At 30.1% G+C, this 20,436-nt stretch overlaps 1 protein-coding gene across 1 annotated transcript; it reads right to left on the bottom strand.

Annotated features, from left to right (window-relative positions):
• Nucleotides 1-5,166: 5,166 nt before the first annotated feature.
• Corin (corin serine peptidase) lies at nucleotides 5,167-14,382 on the bottom strand. The gene is made up of 12 exons (XM_065513046.1): nucleotides 14,253-14,382; nucleotides 13,198-13,558; nucleotides 10,928-12,710; nucleotides 10,684-10,853; nucleotides 10,291-10,620; nucleotides 9,735-10,233; nucleotides 9,332-9,658; nucleotides 9,067-9,250; nucleotides 8,817-8,976; nucleotides 5,990-6,116; nucleotides 5,757-5,902; nucleotides 5,167-5,681 (listed from the first exon to the last, which is right to left on the bottom strand). The coding sequence occupies exons 1-12, from the start codon at nucleotides 14,345-14,347 to the stop codon at nucleotides 5,343-5,345; spliced, it is 4,521 nt and encodes a 1,506-aa protein (XP_065369118.1). The 5' UTR covers nucleotides 14,348-14,382; the 3' UTR covers nucleotides 5,167-5,342.
• Nucleotides 14,383-20,436: the final 6,054 nt, after the last annotated feature.

Genomic DNA, 20,436 nt, shown 5'->3' with positions numbered 1-20,436 from the left:
CAAACATTCTAAACTACAAAATGTTAAGTAACAAAATATGCAAAAACAAATCAAAGTTATTTTTTTTTAAAAATCCCTTGATTTGGAAAAATATTTGATCAAAATTTAGGTAACTGTTTATAAACATGACTTTGTATTTATTAAGAATTAATTCATAGGTTTAATTCCTTAGTACTTCAAACGTATTGAATTAATTTATACTTTACGAATTTAATTACTTAATAAATTATTAATTTAAATTCATTATAACATTTTTTTTCATTCATTTTATAAAAGCTTACCCCCTGTCTATACCTAATAAATTTTTATCATGATAAACTTCAAAATTGTTATCAAGATAAAAAATTATCAGGTATAGTCTCCATTTATTAGTATTATTGCTTCATTATGACAAAATTGTTAGTGCTTTTGCTCAGACAACTTTGTCTTGCCAACAAACGTCATCAATTGTTATGATAAATATTTATCAAGTATAGACAGGGGGTTAAGAACGAAACAAAAACAAATGAATGGACAAAATATATTTTCATTAAATTTGGATTAGATTTGAATTAACAAATATTTAATCATTCTCAGAATGAATGAATTCTATTATGAATTAATTCGACAATTATTCAATTCTTTTGAAATAAAAGTCTAAACATTCTAAATCATGTAAGATATGACTGCACAAAGTCACAAACATCACTTTTTGTGTATTTTCAAAATTACAGAAATAGTTAGGTAGTTTTTTGGAAAACTTATTACGATAAGTGTTTTATCGTTTCGCAAACCTAGAGCGATTTCTCAAATACCGCATTCTTTAAGCAGATATTCGTTACATCACTAGATTTAGTAAACCTTTTAAATTTATTTCGCTTTAATCAATAAAATAATGTGCAACGTTTCTGTACACATGTATGCAAGCATTAAATAAAAATGCAGGTTTAGGAAAACTGACTGTAAAATAGATTTTTAGCTTTCAATTTCATTATTTTCAAAAACACTACATGAGTTACATTGTTAAATTTTCGTCTTAAATGTGTTTGTATGAATGATAATTGGATATGAATCGATTTGTGACATGATCTTATTTTAAATAAAAGTATTTGATTTTTTTTTAAAGCTGAAACCCACGCATATACATATTATGTATGTATTTTAATAATGTATCTATGTATGCATGCATGTATGTGTGTATGTATTTGTGTATGTATGTACATTAGACCACTACATGAACAATCTTGACTCTGCTCATATTCCGATAATGAAGTTCGATTCATTTCAAAATACAATTTAAAAATTAGAAAGATTTTAAAAATTTAAATCGTTCGCTATTAAGAATTGTAAAAGTTATTTAATTCAAATTAGCAAGAAGCAGTATAGATATCTTGGGGTGGCAATCTTAATGTACTATACATACATATGTATGTATCTATGTATATTAGGGTGGCTATCATTTTTATCTAAATTCAGCTCCGTCATTCTGAAACCAATTGCTAATAATTTGAGCAAAACCGGATTACGTTTAGAGGTTACACATACATATAATTTGAGGTTTCGAGATTGGATCAAAGTAGCATTATTTTACAAAAAATAAAAATTGAAAAATTAAATTTTGAATGTTAAATAAAAATGTTCAATTAAAAATAGTTTTTGTATTTTATAATCCATAGATGTTTAAATATAAATTTTAGAAATGTTTTTTTAAGAAATAATTTTATTTAATTTATTACTAAGGGCCGGATTTTTATGCATTTATTATTGGAAAATATGTGCCTAAAATATGCTTCAAAAAAATTAAAATATGACTTCAAAAATTTAAAAAATGTGCACTTATATTTTTGAACAGAAATACTTGTATAAAGCCATAATATTTAGAGCAAGTAGTAAATGAATCCCTTACAGACAGTAATTGTCACTAATGTCCACAGATTATTACAGATAAGAGACCATTGACAGCTGTCAAACAAGTAATTTCGAACCGTATGGTTTTGTTTACATTTTTTTTAACATTTTTTCAATTCCACCATTAAGGCAGATCTTAGAGCGAGAGAAAAAATAAAATGTAGTAAAAAATCGATGAGTGTGTGAGACGAGATATAGAAAGATAAATTTATATGTTTGTCCCTCTTTTAAATCTACCGTGGTTTATTATACATTTTCTTTTGTTAATTTTTCGTAAATTTTTTTTGTTTGCCTTCGCCATGTTGCTAAAAACAGCTGATTCGGGTCTATGTTAGTCTATGCTAATGTCTGATCACTTGGCTGACTCCAATTTATATATTTTGGATCATTTGTCACATAGTATGTGCTATTTTGTAACGCAGACAGAAGGTAATCCCATATAATCTAGCGTAAAGACAATTGTCACTTAAATCTCTCGAAGTAATCTATAGTGTAGTCACTTTAAACGTTACTTATGTAGTGCAACTGTCTCTAAGTTATCCAAATGGTTAATTTATCCTCTCCTTAGGACATGTTAAAATAACTAGTCACCCTAAATGATAGGTAAAATCATTAGTTCAGAAAAGTTTCCTAGAACTGCTGGGAAATGACTGCCAGGAGTTACAAAATCTTTGGATAACGAAACATCTTATAAATCGAAATTGCAATAAAAACAATTATGAATGTTTTCAATACATTTAAAAAATATTTTGAAATGATAATTATCAATTGCTGATACTGAAATTATAAACTTAATGCCAGTTTCCCGATGTCGAGAGAAGTTAGTCGATAACATTTAAGGTATTTATAGACACATTTCAAATTAAAAATATTATTGAAATCATTCGGTATTTCAAGAAATCGTTTCGAAAAAACATTTATTGTTTACACGATAGTATTACAAATATTTTATTTCTTTGTATTTATCTGCAAACTTTTTTTTTTTTTTATATTTCTTGACATTTTTGTTTGCCTTATTTGTTTTTATAAATATGTACATAACCGATACATATGGAAATAAGAAGTTTTTGAATAGTTTTAAAAAAATTTTGAATACCGACCGTAAATCAAAAACATCATTCGTATTTTTTTGAAAATCTAATACATATTTTGTTTAGACGATGAAATTGTGGGTACGTTTGTAAATGCAGTAGTTGTTAACGTTAACGTTCTGATTTACGTCAAATTTTTTTTTTGCAAAGAATTTGCAGTGCTGCCGCAAATGTTTGCAAATACTGCAACAATTTAATTTCTGATGCAATAGTGTTTTAGAATATTTTGTTGAAAACACTAAAATAACATAAAATTTTATATTTTGGCAAAATGGAAAAGTAAGTAGTAGTTTTAAAGAATAATTGCTACTACAAATTCAAATAAAAAATCATATTTGTAGTTCCGAAGAAGATTTTAGGTTTACTATTAAAAAAATTAATAATAAGAACCAGGTTGGACACTTAATCAGAGTTCCAGGAAGGAAGAAAGGTGCTGTCAAAAATTAAACCGGACTTTGAAATAACAAAGGAATTATTAAGCCGAAAATTTTGCAGAACCTTTAAGACTATGTATTTTTATTTATTTATTAATACAGTTACAGAATCCAAGCCAATAGGCCATAATCGTATCCAATTATTATCAATATATAATGGTTTAACGATGTAAGAACATGTTTATATTTATATTACTCCTAGATATTGAAAACCAAAACTATTTTTAATTGGATTTATTTTGAAAATGTTTCTATTTCTTTGACCCAAACCTCGAAATTTCAATTAACCTTTAAAAGTTATATGATGTTGATAAAATTTTCAGTATTTTGTTTTCAAATAGTGGTGAATAATTTAAGACCTTGGGAGCATCAAAGTTTGACAAAGTCTAAATTAAGTCCTCCCTAATATGTATGTATGTATTATATGTTTGTATGGGAATGTACTCGTATGATAATGCATACAAAGTGAATTTTATCCTATATATCTAAATATGTATGTATGTATGTTTTTGTGATATTTATTGTCATTTGTTGATCATTTTTAATCATATGATATATGTATGTATGTAAGTAGTTATTTATTCATGTTTTATTATACTTATGTTTTATTTTAAAAATAGTAGTTTTCAGATTTAAAGCAACATTGAAGTACATGCTAAAACTTATTTTAAGATTTTTAATAATCTTGTGTATATTATTATTATTATAATTTTGTGTATGTATAGTATGTATGTTGTATATACCTTTTTTAAACATACATATGTACTTATGTATTTATGTATTGTATGTAAATAATTCTTAGGCCGGGCAACTTATCAAAATTTTAAACATAGTTAAGGCTTAATCAATGTTTAAATATATTTTTTTTTCATACAAATTTTATAAATTTTATCTTTGATTAATCTAATCCTAAACTATGTTTAAAATATAATAAGTTACGCGGCCTTAGAGTTTGGAAAATATTTCCATGTATTATCAATTTGTGTGTGTGTGTTGTAAGTGTAAAGGTGTTTGTTTAATTATTTTTAATTATTTAATATTGTCGTAAGTTCTTTTTCTTCCCAATTCTATAATATATATATATGTATATGTATGTATGTATGTATATGTTTTTAGTAGGTAGTTTTATTATTGTCTTATTTTTAAAAATTATTTTAATATGTATTTATTGTCATATGTATTTATTTATTTATCAGCAAAACCAAAATGTTCTCATTGTTTCGCAGTTGTTTTATAAAAAAAATGATATTTTTCATAACTGAATTCTATACTTAATTCTTAAATATATGTATGTATGTATTTATGCACATACAATATACATATTGTATATAGTATTTAGTAGTACATACATACATACATATGTATGTAATGTAATGTAATATTTATTGTCTTGTTTTTCATTATCCATTTAAATTTTCCTACAATTGCCTTAAAAACTAAATATGTATTTATGCATTTTAATATGTATGTTTGTAATCGTATGTATGTATGCATACATACTTATTTGTATGTATGACTGCTTAAACTTATGTATGTAAGTATGCTATATGCTTTTATATGCATATGGCGGATATGGTTTTTTTTTTTTTTTTTTTTTTTGTTCATTAATTATTACTTATTTAGTGTTTTTGTTAATATTTCGTCTACAATTAAATTGACCCAAAAATTTCTTGTAATAAAAAATTGACAATTTGTGATTTTTGTGTTTCAGAGTAAGTAAAACGTAATTTTCCAGTAGCAAAAATATTTGTTTCTGTTTAATTGTAATTGATTACTGCTTTTGAAATATGTATTCATGTATTAATTACTATGTTTTATTTTCCGATATCTCTCTCGTCCATAAAAAATAAATCCTTTTCTTGTGATCACTTAAAAATAATCAATTTTCTCACTCCCAGGTTGCGTGTTCTCTTTGAGTCTATTTAGCTGTTTATTCACCGTTGACTTTTTTCTCTTCGCTCTCGTAATAATCACCCTCGAAAGGATTACGATTGTTTAAGTTATATGACTGCTTGCTCTTGAGTGATACTGTTGCCAGATTGGAGAGTATGTCGGGTCCGCCCGGATGTGCATCATATTTTGAGTAGGTTTCTTCCCGAGAGTTTTTCTGTATTTGTTCGTGAATCCATGGCAGATACTTGATGACATTCGCATAGACGCCGGGTAATTTTGGATGTGCACACATTATTCCCCATGATACGATGCCACCAACAAACCATCTGTCCTTTTCGCCTGGATAAGGACAAAGTAACGGACCACCAGAATCACCCTGAAAAGAAATCGTCATCATTTTACTTTAATAAAAACTATATTTTCTTATTTTTGAGTTTCAAAATATTCATACTTGGCAAGCGTCTTTTCCGCCCTCTTCATATCCAGCACAAATCATTCCATCCGAAACCGTTAAATTATCAAGCCATTCATCGCACTGTTGTCGTCGTATAATTGGCACCTGCACCTCGTTCACTATGGGTTCATAGGTGGCTGTAGCTTTTTTAAAATAAAAAATAATTTCACATATAAAAACAAAATGAGTACATGAGTGGTAACTTTGATAATTTGTGTATATAGACTTACGGTCTTTATCACGCCTTTTACCCCAACCAATAACCGTACACAAGATATCATACTTTAATTGTTTCATATTGATCGGAGGCAAACAAACTGGCAGTAAATGCTCATGAAATACTACATGTTTAACAAGCTAATAAATAGAATAAGTTGAAATAAATTTAATTAATGCAAAATAAAGTTTAGAAATAGATTCTATAATGTATATTGTCCTCGATTTGTAAATGAAAAATTGTTGAATGATGAAAAAAATACTTAAACTAAACCCTGCTTCTATGTGGATATTATATATGTAAATCCATACTTGACATATTAAGGATATATAAAGGATTATATATGTAATATATAGTTCAATTAAAAAATCTAAATTGTTATTTTCTAATTTTCAATTGTTCTTTTATGAATTCTAAATAGAGAATCTCATATTCATTTGGTCTTTCCAAAAATTCAATTGAAATATCTCATTATTCTTTTCTGAAATAGAAAATCTCATCTTCAGTTGTTCTGTTTTGAATGTGAAAGGGAAAATTTCCATGAAAAAGGTGTAAATTATTTGATAAAGGCTGGAAGGGAACAAACGCTAATTTTTTGAGCAGTTTTTATTAATAATCAGATTAGTTAATCTAAAAATAAATCTAATCTAACATTAATCCACTTTGATGTTATTGGGTTCTAGTTTAAACTTCGTAATAATGCCATATGGGGTTATATAACAGGTAGGGTCAATTATGGACCGATGCTCACAAAATTTGGTAAAAAGATTTAGGTTCATATAAAACTGGCTTATGTCCAATTTGATCATGATATTAATTATTATATTGTTCAAGAAAATTTCTGAGGGGGACCATGTATGGGGACTAGGGACAAATGCTGCCCGATTTTCGTCAAACTTTAGGGACTTCAGACTACTTAGAACTAATTTATGCAAAATTTTATCAGGTTTGCTGCATAATCAACATATTTATGACTGTTAAAACAGTATTCCGGGGGGACATTTGTATGGGGGCTAGGTAAAATCATGGACCGATATTGCCCATTTTAAATACCAAATAAACTTTATCAACAGAGAATGTTCGTTTGGGCCCTATAGTGTTTTCAACAGAAATACGGGCGGACGGACGGACGAACATCGATATGATATAAACGGAAAGACAAAATCAATATAAACCATACATTTTTGATGGTGGATATTAGGGTATTCAATCGGTTAACCGCTTAATTTTTGTCGGTTAACTGTTCGCATAATTCAAAATTGTCGATTTTCAAATAACAAATAAACCGATTAATTTGTGTCGATTAACCGATTAACCGAAATTTTTTTTCTGCACTTTAACATATTTGTTTGTATTATTTTTCCATTTTAATTCAAATGTCAAAATAAAATTACATATTTGTTCGAACATCCAAGAATTATGTTTAGTGAGTATAAAAACTGATATATTTCATTTGAATGTATTTGTCGTTTGAGAACATGATAATAGACGAAACAGGAGACACTACGGAAATAAGTTTTTATCAGAAATTTTCGAAATTATTAAAAGTATTTAAAATCTAAAAAATCCAAAAAGGACTTCATATATATAATGGAGATTTTATATGTGTAGAAAAGAATTAAAAAATAACTGAGATATTGGATATTCTTTACCATGCCTTACTTTCGATTTAACTAACATCTACAAACAGCGAGAGAGTTTTTTCCAAGTCCAGTTTTATTAAAACTAAAGAAAATTAATTACTTTTTGGTTGCTATTTTGTCTATTTTGTATTAAAATACAGAAAATTCGTGGATATATTTTCAGTTTAAAATTTAAATAGAAATTATTCGGTTTAATCGGTTAATTTTAAATTACTGATTAAATCTTAATCCCGATTAATTATTTGCTCGATTAACCGATTAAACCATAAACCAGATTAATTGAAAACCCTAGTGGATATACAAATGTAGCTGACCGAAAAATTTAATTAAAATAAACCCTATTCAAATAATATATTTTCAAGTCACTTAAATATTCCTTAGTTATTCCTTAAATTATCAAAATTTTTATGTTTTCATTTGCTGTTTGTACTTTGAGATTTATTATGGAGCTCAAACCGCCAATATTGCACGTTTAAATTAGCAACTAAAACAAAATAATCAACGACTTAAAAACAATATTCGTGGATTAACCCTCCGTTACTCGCAACTGATCTAGTTGATACAGGCAAGCATTTTTTTATTGTAAATTTTTTTAAACACCCAAATTTTAAGCTATTTTTTGATAAAATTATATTTTTACTGCAATTTTTTTTGTTTTACTGTTTTCGAAATAAAAAGTGAAGAGATTATTTTCAAACGCGCCTTTTTTATTGATATCAATTTGATACATTGCGACTAGTCTCGATTGAAAATGATTGCGACTAACGGAGGGTTAAACTAAATTTAAACTCCAATCTTCTAGTCAAAAATCCGTCCTTATTAAAAATATTGCAATAACAGTAATTTTTACTTCTTGTTACTATATTACTTGTTGATTCTGTCGTCCAAATATATAATTTCTTTAGTAGAATAAACAAACATTCAGATTATTTATGTATCGGTTTTTAGTGCATCCAATCATCCCAATTTGTCAAGAACTTATGAACAATATTAGGCAAGACAACTGATAACTCGATTGCAGAACGGACAAAGACGGCTGTAAAATTTGCGTCCTTATGGTAAATATCTTCAATTTCAGAATCTCAAGGATCTCAAAATGATAAAAATATAACTATGCCAAGAGCTTAGTTTCATTTATTACTAGTTAATAATGGGATTGATTTCCATATTTTTTACAAACATAAATATAAATCTTACTTGAATCAGAGCAATATCGTTGTCATGTATTATAGCAATGTTGTATAACGGATGGGGTATAACGGCTTTAACTTTTACTTCTTGACTCGAATACGTATACGAATTGCGACGTGTTACACCCAATTGTATGGTCCAGTCTTCAAGGTCAATCAAAGTGTGACTAAACAAAATAAAACAGAGATGCAGGTAATTAATTAATTTTTATATATCGTTATTATTGTATGTTCCTAAAGATATTCATTCCACTTACTTGCCAATACAATGTGATGCAGTTAACACCCATTGGTCAGATATTAAGACACCAGCACAGTAAAATATCTTTTCTGGGCCACCTAAAATTGCCACTAAGAAAGGCCATGAACCTGGCTGGGCTTTGGCGCCACCAATTATGCGTCGCGATAACTTACGTTTTGGCTTCTTAACTTTGCCACATTCTAAAAGATAGTATCAAATAAAATAAGAAATTAATTCGAAATTTAAACTCCTTGACAGTTTCTTAAGATCTGTATATGTACCAAAGTTGGAGCATGTCAGTTCAGCTATAGGATAATCTTCATCTTTCGTGCAGTTGGAAAACTGCTTCATCAGATTGGATTTCTTTTTGGAGTACGTTTTCCAAATATCTGTAGAAACATTGACCGATGTTAGCAATGGCCTGTGAGTCTTTTGAGTTATGACACTAGTGGCATTCACAGCACTGTAACCCAGCATAGAACAAACAGCTGATGGTGAGACAGCGCGATCCCAATTCTTAACACATGCCGGAGTCCATTCCTGAGTGTTCATGCGATAAACTTCCAGAACTCCTTTCCCCAAATCACCATTTCGTTCGCTTAGACGAACTGAAAAAATTTAAATAAATTGTATTTCAACTAAATATTTATTGTACATACATATGTACATATATAATATACGTACTGCAATTTTTTTCATCTTGTCCAAATGGACAATCCATTACTCCATTGCATATGTGATCCGAGGTTACACATTTGCCGTTGCCACAGAAGAGCTGATCCTTGGGACACATTTCACACTTATTTTCATCAGCCTGATCCATACAGTCCAAATTGCCATCACAAACGTACTCTTGCGGTAAGCAGCGGTTGTTATCGCACAAGAAACCATCGCATTTGGGATTGGCTGAGGCAATCATAGCATTTTGCACTTGTTCTAAACCCACGCAGTCATCCGGACTCTCAAAGTCCTTAAAAAGTTTACAATTCAGGTACTCTGGCAGACTTAAACCAAAAACATCAAAGAAAAATCCACAACGTCTCATTGTTTCGGTGCATAAAGATTTGCAAGGGGGTACAGTAGCTCCGGTTGTTCCGCACTTCGGAACGAAGAGTGTGCACAAAAACAAGGACACCAATTCATAGCATCGTACATCTACCAGAGCTTCATAAGCGTCCATATCCTGGAGTGTATAGACAAATAGTAAAAATAGAAAAAGAAGAATGTCAATTTCAATTACCACTTGCGTTTCCAGTTGACCAAAGTGTCCAATGTAGTTTGGAAATACCGTAAAATTATAGGGAATTTGAGGACCCTGGCAAAATTTCACTATAATAGGAAGACATGTACCAGGTGCCGGGTTTTTTCCATAGCTCATAGGGTCCTCAACATGAACCGTGTTAATTATGGTTTTGTTTACAAACTTTATAGTCGGATAGGCATTGAAGTAAGCGGCCAAACCTCCTGCAATCGCTAGTAGGGCCAAAGCATTGACAAGTATTTGAAATAATCGAAACTTTAAGCGTCCATTCGTTATGTAAGGGTTTGAACTTTTGCGGCGGCTTATAATCTAATTAAAATTGTTTGAATAAAATATGAGTGAATTTTTGGTAGATGGTGTAAAAATTATTACCTGATGTGATAAAGACATGGTATTGGGAGCACCATTTTGAAATCTCACTATAGTTTGCAGACTGGCTGGTGTTGAAACGCATTTCGGTATTGGGGACATGGGAACATTATTTTCCAATTCATCGATAGTTTCATTTTGGAATTTTTGCTTAATATTAATGGGTGTAGAAACTGCAAGGGTGTGAAAACAGTTTAGATTTGATTAGATTAATGATAAAGAGGTATAAGTATTGCACAGTACTTACCGTTGCACAACCGTTTAACTGATAACGAAGGCAATAAGGGGGCCTCCATAATTTTGGTATTATAACCTGGACTTGATGTTTGACTAAAGCTATCACTTGATATTGTGGAATCTTGGCGAAAATTAAATTTATGTCGTGGAGGCACCATCGGCCCAGAACTACCAAATCTTGTTGATGACAAAACAAAGCTATCGTTTGAGTCCTGATGTCGCATGGCTGCCATGGCTGCGTTACTTTTATTAATACGTGATGCATTTTGAAGTAATGGAGCATCCATAAGATTTTTCGAATTATAGCCGGGACTCGAGGTAGCCGAGAAACTATCACTGGACAAGTTGGAATCCTGCCGTTGGTGCAGCTTAGGATATTGTATAGGAGGTGGGCGCTTGCTGCGATTCAACTGATTGCGAATAGTTAGTGCTGGTTGCGGCGTGTAATTTTTTATGTTTACCGAATCTTGCAGTTCAAAATTTTGTACTCTGGCTGGAGGTATGGGTGGACGTTTCTGATGCGGCAAGTTTGGTTGTTGGGGCTGCGGAGCTAGTGGGGAATTTCCCGATCCTGAAGCTGAAATTGACATTGACGAACCGGTGGATATGCTCGAACCTGCCGAAGCAGTTGATGAGGTCGATGTTGAATTCGGAACTGTCGAAGAGGCCTTATTGCTGGAATCGATGCTGTTGTTGAGCGATTGCTGCGACTGGCTCTGCGATTTAAATTGTGACGACTCTTGGTGATTTTTACGTTGCCCGCCACGTGCAGGAACACTTGGCACACTGGCTGCCTTTTGCCCTATTTGCGTATTAAATGAAATGCTATTGTTGTTGTTGTTGTTATTATTCCCCATCGTATTAATCGGCTGTGACATAAAGTCTGAATTCATTTCATTGTTGTTCAAAGTGTGCAGAACATCAGTCATCATGTTTAATGGACGTTCTGTTTTGTATGGCATTTCCTTAGTTAATGGCGAATCAGCGGACGTTCTCTCTGTGAGGCAACTATCCACCGACGATTGGGTGTCCACACTGGAAAATCGACTACGAAAATCGGCGGTGGTAGATGTCGATGTCATGCGTTCACTATGCGAAGATGAACCGTAGCCCGAGGACGTGATGCTTGAATCAACGGTACTGCTAGATGAACGATTAGATCTCTTAAGAGCTGTACTAACATCTCCAGTTAGAGCAGCCAGAGTCTTTGCCGCCAAAGTAGTACTGAACTGTTTGCCTTGAGCACTAGCTGATAATTTAACGGGAGTGGAATTCAACGACTCTTCAAACACAGAATTCTCCAAGCTCATACGATCGTCATCGGAAGCACCACTTGTATCGTAACCACTTCCACAGTTATGTGCAACGCCCTCAGAGAAGACAGAACGTGACCTTAAGTCAACATAGAGTGGTGAAACCGCTCCCGTATTTGCTGATGAGTCGACCTCAATGTTTATGTTTGGATTTACAAAACCACAGCCTGTTGCTGGCAAATGTTGCAGGTTCTGTGGATATATGAAAGCAGTGCCTGCAGCCATTTGTTGCTTACCTTTGGTTGGTGTTTGAGTTATTGATGCCGCCGATGAGGGGGGTGTGGGAGATCCTCTCAATCCACCTGTAGTTGTGCTGTTCACCGAGTTCCAATTAAATTTGTTACGAAATGTTCTCTTCGGTATAGGTGGGGGTGTAGCTAAAGCTGTTGGATTCGGCATTTGTTGTTGCTTTTGATTTAGCTCCGATGATTTTTTTGTAGAACGCTTTGTAGCCGTTGAAGTTGCATTCAAAGAATTTACCTAAAAATCATAGAAATATTAGTTAACAGATTAGTGAGAATATTTTGATTAATAGTCAAACTCTGAAAATTTCTGTTAAATCGGAATATGTAGCTGTGCCGCTATTTTTGTACAATGGCGTGTAGAAACCAAAAATTACAGAAAATAAGGTATCTAAAATTCCGCATAGCCGAATACATAAAACATTCTTAATTATAACAAGATGTTAATGAAAATGAAAAACTGTACGACAACAATTGCTTTAAATACATCGTTTTCAAATTTTAAGTGATCACGACTTGAGCTTGTTTTATTAAAAAAAATGGATTTTTGTGTGCGTTATTAGCATTGAACTTTTTTTTCTCAAAAACGCACTTTTTACTATGTTAAAATAAAAAAATTTATTTAAGTGATCACGAATAGAGCTTACGTTCTGAAAAAAACTCTTTGTTGAGTTTTTGTCTATTAATATACATTTTAAAATCCTAATAATAATTGGAATACTTGCCTGTTGTTGCAAGAGGCGATGTTGCTGCTGCAAAATAAATGGAGATGAAATTTCAATATTAATCGGAGCGCTACTGGGATCAGTTTTCATTATAGCGCTAGAGTCAGCAAATGGTTGTTGATGTAGTAACGAGTTTTGTTGAGATACATGTTGCTTTTGCTGTTGTTGATGATGATATTGCTGCTGATGCTGCTGTTGATTTTCATTTTCTAACATTGGATAGTAATGCGACGAATGTCGTCTTACAACCATGTTAGCATTAACAGGCAGCAATGCCACGGAATTACACTGCTCTTGTTGTTTGTCATAAAAGTCCAACAAAGAACTATGAGGCAAAGCTAAGCTTGAAGCACGTTCGGAGCTGTGTGGTGACAAATTTAATTCATCCGTTACTTGTTTTTTACATTAATATATTGTATAATTATAGTCATATATGTTTCCAATTTAAATCCCTAACCTCTAACCTATAGTTGGACTGTGCTGTCTATACTTGATAAATTTGTATCTTGATAAACGTCAAAATAAAAAATTATCAGGTATAGTCTAGATTTATTAATACTATTGCTTCGTTATGACAAAATTGTTAGTGCTTTTGTTGCTTTGTCTTGACAATAAATTTCATTTATTGTTATGATATATATTTATCAAGTATAGACAGGGGGATAAGGATCCCGGACATAACTGGTCTTCCATTAGGCACATCCGATCTATAACCGTTGATAGTGGTCATATTGTCGACGAAGTTTCAGAATTTTTAGAATAATTTTGTGGAACATTATTGAATATTTTAATTTCAGAATATATGAGAATTATGTTAGCCCTTCGCCCAATTTTTTAATTTAATTGGTTAAAATGTCAATCTATAATAGTGAATAATTACTAGGCAACCTGTTTGAACTGTTCTTCTATAAGTTTTTTATGTACTTAAATCTCTATTTGACAGTAAATTTAATTTCCTTTATTTTTGCTAATTCACTTAAATTAACTATTTTGATCATCGTGAATACATACTTAATAACAATTATAATTTATTAGATACAAATTGTTAATATTACCGTTGTTTTTGATTATCGCCAAGATACTTATTGTCATTGACTTGTACACATTGCTTTTCCTTTGCTAAGAATGCCATATTTGTAAGAATCTTCATTTATAGATTTCACAAATATTCCTCGCTTTTCTGAAATTAAATTATAAAAATAAAACATTTTATTAAATACATACATAAGTTAGTTCATATTAATAAAAATGTGTACTTTTTTCAAACCTAATGGCTCTAACTATATGTGATTATGTTATAGAGTATTAAAATCATAGAGTGGAAAATCACTTGTCAAAAACCTAAGTGTTGAGAATGTATTAGTGAAAAAACTATGTGAAATTTGCAAAAAAAAAATATCCGAAAACAACACTAGTAAGTGTTTGTATTTTATTTTTGTTTGAGTCATAGATAAATACACATATGTAGATCGGAAACTCGCCTGTCAAAGACCTAACTCAATTGTCAAAAACCTAAGTGGTGAGAATGTATTAGTAAAAAAACTATGCGAAAACAAAAACAACACTAGTATGTGTGATGATTTTGAGTAATTTTTTTGTTTGTATTTCTCTATGGTTTGAGTTATTTTTTATTTTCATATTTTCACTTTATGATAAAATCTAACTCCCTGTCTATACCTGATAAATTTTTATCATGATAAACATCAAAATCGTTGTCAAGATAAAAAATTATCAGATATAGTCTCGATTTATTAGTATTATTGCTTCGTTATGACAAAATTGTTAGAGCTTTTGCTCAGACAACTTTGTCTTGATAAAAAACGTCATTAATTGTTATGATAAGTATTTGTCAAGTATAGACAGGGGATAAGGGAATAGAGAAATAACATAACTGATATCGATAACGATTACATCTTGATACCAAAAAATATCAAATTTAATGCAAATCTCAAGTTCAAAATTTTACATTTTCAAAATGTATTTAAACGATATTTAAAAAAATTGTTTTAAGGATTAAAAATTTAAATTTTAACGGATGTACCTATTATGGGATATTTGAAATTGGTGGATTTCTAGGAAATTTTGTTTCTGGCCCTAATTTCAGGTTCTTCAGGAAAAATCACTAAATCATGAATTTCAGATATCTATGGTAAATGTTAATCTAAAAATGTATTGGGTATATTATTTTAAAAATTCCATATAACACAGTGATTTTGCAATGCAATTTTCAATGTTCATGAATCTCAATTCAGAAGGAGAAGCAAAACATATTCTGAGAGAAGGCAGAGTGAAATGAGTATTGGATCTTATAGAATATGTTAACAACTCTTTTAGAAGGCCTACCTAGCATTTTTTCCCGCTGGGACAAGAACGGACATCCAATTAATACGTATATATTTAAAGTAAAAATATGTTTCTATATCGCACTCGTTCAACAATACTGTATTAACTCAAAATTTTTAAATTTTCAGTAGAGGGAAAAAACTGTTTGTGGTTACATTTTAAGAGAATTTGTAAATCCGAATACATCATAGTAAGCAAATTCCATTTGAAAATATATTTACATTGTTTTTCTTTAAATTGTTTTGCAATTATTGCAAAATAAATCTATTTTTTGAGTTAATACCATTTTCCTGAAACTTCTCGATATTTTTTTGTATTATTTTATCAACAAAACAGTATTAACTCAAAATACAACCAAATTTAAATAAAACAATTTGATTATTTTTAACTTGAATAAAGGCTCAATTCAAAATAATATTTTTTTATGAAAATATACGATGTATTTCTATTTAATTTTTTGTATTAACTCAAAATAATACATTTTTGTTGATACAAAGGTAGTCACTAATTATCACGAAAATCGTCTCAAATGTGGTTTTCGAGATGAAAGAGTAATCGGAATACGTTGAAATTTTTACAGTAGATAGATATTGATGTTGTTAGTTGATTTCTTGCAAAAAGTGAAATTTCAAAAATTTTGAGTTAATACAGTATTGTTGAACGAGTGCGATATGTTAATTTGATTCTACATTTCTTCTTCAAGTGGCCTCATACACGGTAATTGTCTGGGGAATTTTTAATAACTTTAAAATTGTTTAACCAATTTTAAAGGCAAAATCTTTGCAAAAACTTAAAACAATGCATTTTCAGATTGTAAATGCATCTCCAAACTTCAGAGCCATTGCGCGATCAGTTAACATTATCCTAACATCCTAATATTTTACACAACGTATTTTTACAATACATAGAACAATTTTAGGTGGTAGGGACGACCCAAATTCACAATTTCATTTATTTTGAAGCACTAATGTATGTATGTATGTATATATTTCATAAATTTGTATGCAGAATATCTATGTTCATATTTGGAACTTTGATTTGTTTTCATAAACATTTTACCAATTTAAGATAAATTTCCAAAAAAAAATGTAACCTTGCAACTTATGCTAGACAAACAATTTTCGAAATGATATCACAAAACAAAAAACAATTTATTTCAGTTAGGAATATCGAAAAATATTTTAATTTTTTACATTTACAGATGTACCTAGATACATAAGTATGTATTTATTTATTTATGAATAATATCTGTATTCTGCATACAAAATACATATCTAAAGATCTACTATATATATAGTAGTTTCTTTTCATCTACAATTTACAATGTATGTATTTATGTATGTATTGTGTTTTCGTTTTTTAATTTGCCTCTTTCCAATTCCACCCATAACAAAAAAAAAAAAACATTTTATGGTCTTCAAATCAAGGAACAATAACGACGATACATATTTGTATTGTTGCACGTAAATTGTAAAAAATCGATTTTCTTACTTATACGATACGCGTACCATTTGTGTAACTGGTTGGTTAGATTTGCTGTCTTCCGCCTGGCAGCATTTTACCAGAACAGAACAAAACAAGAACAACAAGAACAAGAACTAAACAAAATACATACATACATACATATGTATGTAAGTTAGTGTATGTAAGTTAATGTTTGCGACAGGACTTCTTATGATAAGGGTAGCGATTTTTGCTTATTATTTTTGTCATTTCTTTCCTTACATTCATTCGTTTTGTTATAAAATAAAATGGAAAAGTGGAAGAGAAAAAAATATCTACAACACAAGATGCTACATCATCATCATCATCACCATCATCTGTTGTTGACTTCGTTGTCCAGAGTCTGGAGTGCGGTGTGCAGTCACTGTGTGTTTGTTGCTTCATTCTGCTCTGCTCGAAATAAGTTTCTTTTTTTTTCCTTTTCTTTTCATGTTTCGTTAACTTCTAATACACATTCTCCCCCTCAGTTATCATTTACATTACCTTGTTTACATACACACATACATACATACATACTTACTGCTTTACATATATTTATGTATCTATGTACAGATGGATGTATCTATGTGTGTGTTTGTGTAACTGTTTTGTAAACAAACACATTTCTTCCTGCAGAAATCAGTTTTCATCAACTTTCCATTTCATTTTATGTACACCGAAAAAACATTTCAAATCTATTATACTTTTATAAGTATAATAGATACTTGCTATTACAATATGTATAAGAGTTAAGTTAAGCTTTTAGGTTAATGCTTGCAGATTTATAAAACTCCCACTCGAATATGCACAACATTTCGAAGTTTATAACTTTTACAAATTTGAACGGATCTTAATACAAACTGTTTATATTCTTTTAGTCCTATTTTTACTATTTGATGTAAAAGTTTTCATTAAATTCCATACATCTTTTCGTATAGTATGTATTAAAATTTAGTATATTTTAACCATAAACGTCCTCTCAGAACGGGTTCTTCAACGCTAATAAGTATCTTAATTATGAATGTCATATTCGAAATAAAATGCGACACAAATAAGTCTCTTTTATCTCTCCTTAAAAAATATATTTGCTTTGGCTGGATGGGTTGTTTTTGCTAAAACTAAGATGACATTAGTCGTATAATTGAACGCTTTCGGAAGAATATATCACTCATACGACGTGGCTAACTCAAAAACTATGCATTTCATCTATTTCCTGAGCTGTAAAATAATAATTTCCCACCAAATATCGATCATATCATAAAATCACTCATATTTCATTAATAAGAGGTCCTAGAGGAAAAAGAACTAAAATCTGTGATCACCCAACAAATATTGATTTTTATATGAAAAATCTAAAATCACTGATATTTCGTTAATAAGAGGTCCTAGACGAAAAAAGGACTAAAATCTGTGATCACTCATATTTCCCCACCAAATATCTATTTCTATATGAAAAATCTAAAATCATTCATATTTCATTAATAAGAGCTCCTAGACGAAAAAGGAGAAAAATCTGTGATCACTCATATTTCCCACCAAATATCGATTTTTATATGAAAAATCTAAAATCACTCATATTTCATTAATAAGAGCTCCTAGACGAAAAAGGACAAAAATCTGTGATCACTCATATTTCCCACTAAATATCGATTTTTATATGAAAAATCTAAAATCAAAAATCTGTGATCACTCATATTTCCCACCAAATATCGATTTTTATATGAAAAATCTAAAATCACTGATATTTCGTTAATAAGAGGTCCTAGACGAAAAAGGACAAAAATCTGTGATCACTCATATTTCCCACCAAATATCGACTTTTATATGAAAAATCTAAAATCAAAAATCTGTGAGATCACTCATATTTCCCACCAAATATCGATTTTTATATGAAAAATCTAAAATCACTCATATTTCATTAATAAGAGCTCCTAGACGAAAAAGGACAAAAATCTGTGATCACTCATATTTCCCACCAAATATCGATTTTTATATTAAAAATCTAAAATCACTTATATTTCGTTAATAAGAGGTCCTAGACGAAAAAGGACAAAAATCTGTGATCACTCATATTTCCCACCAAATATCGATTTTTATATGAAAAATCTAAAATCACTGATATTTCGTTAATAAGAGGTCCTAGACGAAAAAGGACAAAAATCTGTGATCACTCATATTTCCCACCAAATATCGATTTTTATATGAAAAATCTAAAATCACTCATATTTCATTAATAAGAGCTCCTAGACGAAAAAGGACAAAAATCTGTGATCACTCATATTTCCCACCAAATATCGATTTTTATATGAAAAATCTAAAATCAAAAATCTGTGATCACTCATATTTCCCACCAAATATCGATTTTTATATGAAAAATCTAAAATCACTGATATTTCGTTAATAAGAGGTCCTAGACGAAAAAAGGACTAAAATCTGTGATCACTCATATTTCCCCACCAAATATCTATTTCTATATGAAAAATCTAAAATCATTCATATTTCATTAATAAGAGCTCCTAGACGAAAAAGGACAAAAATCTGTGATCACTCATATTTCCCACCAAATATCGATTTTTATATGAAAAATCTAAAATCACTTATATTTCGTTAATAAGAGGTCCTAGACGAAAAAGGACAAAAATCTGTGATCACTCATATTTCCCACCAAATATCGATTTTTATATGAAAAATCTAAAATCAAAAATCTGTGATCACTCATATTTCCCACCAAATATCGATTTTTATATGAAAAATCTAAAATCACTGATATTTCGTTAATAAGAGGTCCTAGACGAAAAAGGACAAAAATCTGTGATCACTCATATTTCCCACCAAATATCGATTTTTATATGAAAAATCTAAAATCACTGATATTTCGTTAATAAGAGGTCCTAGACGAAAAAGGACAAAAATCTGTGATCACTCATATTTCCCACCAAATATCGATTTTTATATGAAAAATCTAAAATCACTGATATTTCATTAATAAGAGGTCCTAGACGAAAAAGGACAAAAATCTGTGATCACTCATATTTCCCACCAAATATCGATTTTTATATTAAAAATCTAAAATCACTGATATTTCGTTAATAAGAGGTCCTAGACGAAAAAGGACAAAAATCTGTGATCACTCATATTTCCCACCAAATATCGACTTTTATATGAAAAATCTAAAATCAAAAATCTGTGATCACTCATATTTCCCACCAAATATCGATTTTTATATGAAAAATCTAAAATCACTGATATTTCGTTAATAAGAGCTCCTAAACGAAAAAGGACAAAAATCTGTGATCACTCATATTTCCCACCAAATATCGATTTTTATATGAAAAATCTAAAATCACTGATATTTCGTTAATAAGAGGTCCTAGACGAAAAAGGACAAAAATCTGTGATCACTCATATTTCCCA

The sequence above is a fragment of the Calliphora vicina genome, chromosome 5 (genome assembly GCF_958450345.1).
Source record: "Calliphora vicina chromosome 5, idCalVici1.1, whole genome shotgun sequence".
NCBI classification, from domain to species: Eukaryota; Metazoa; Arthropoda; class Insecta; order Diptera; family Calliphoridae; genus Calliphora; species Calliphora vicina.
Note: the sequence above shows the minus strand (reverse complement) of the source record. Positions and strands in the feature narration are given on the sequence as shown.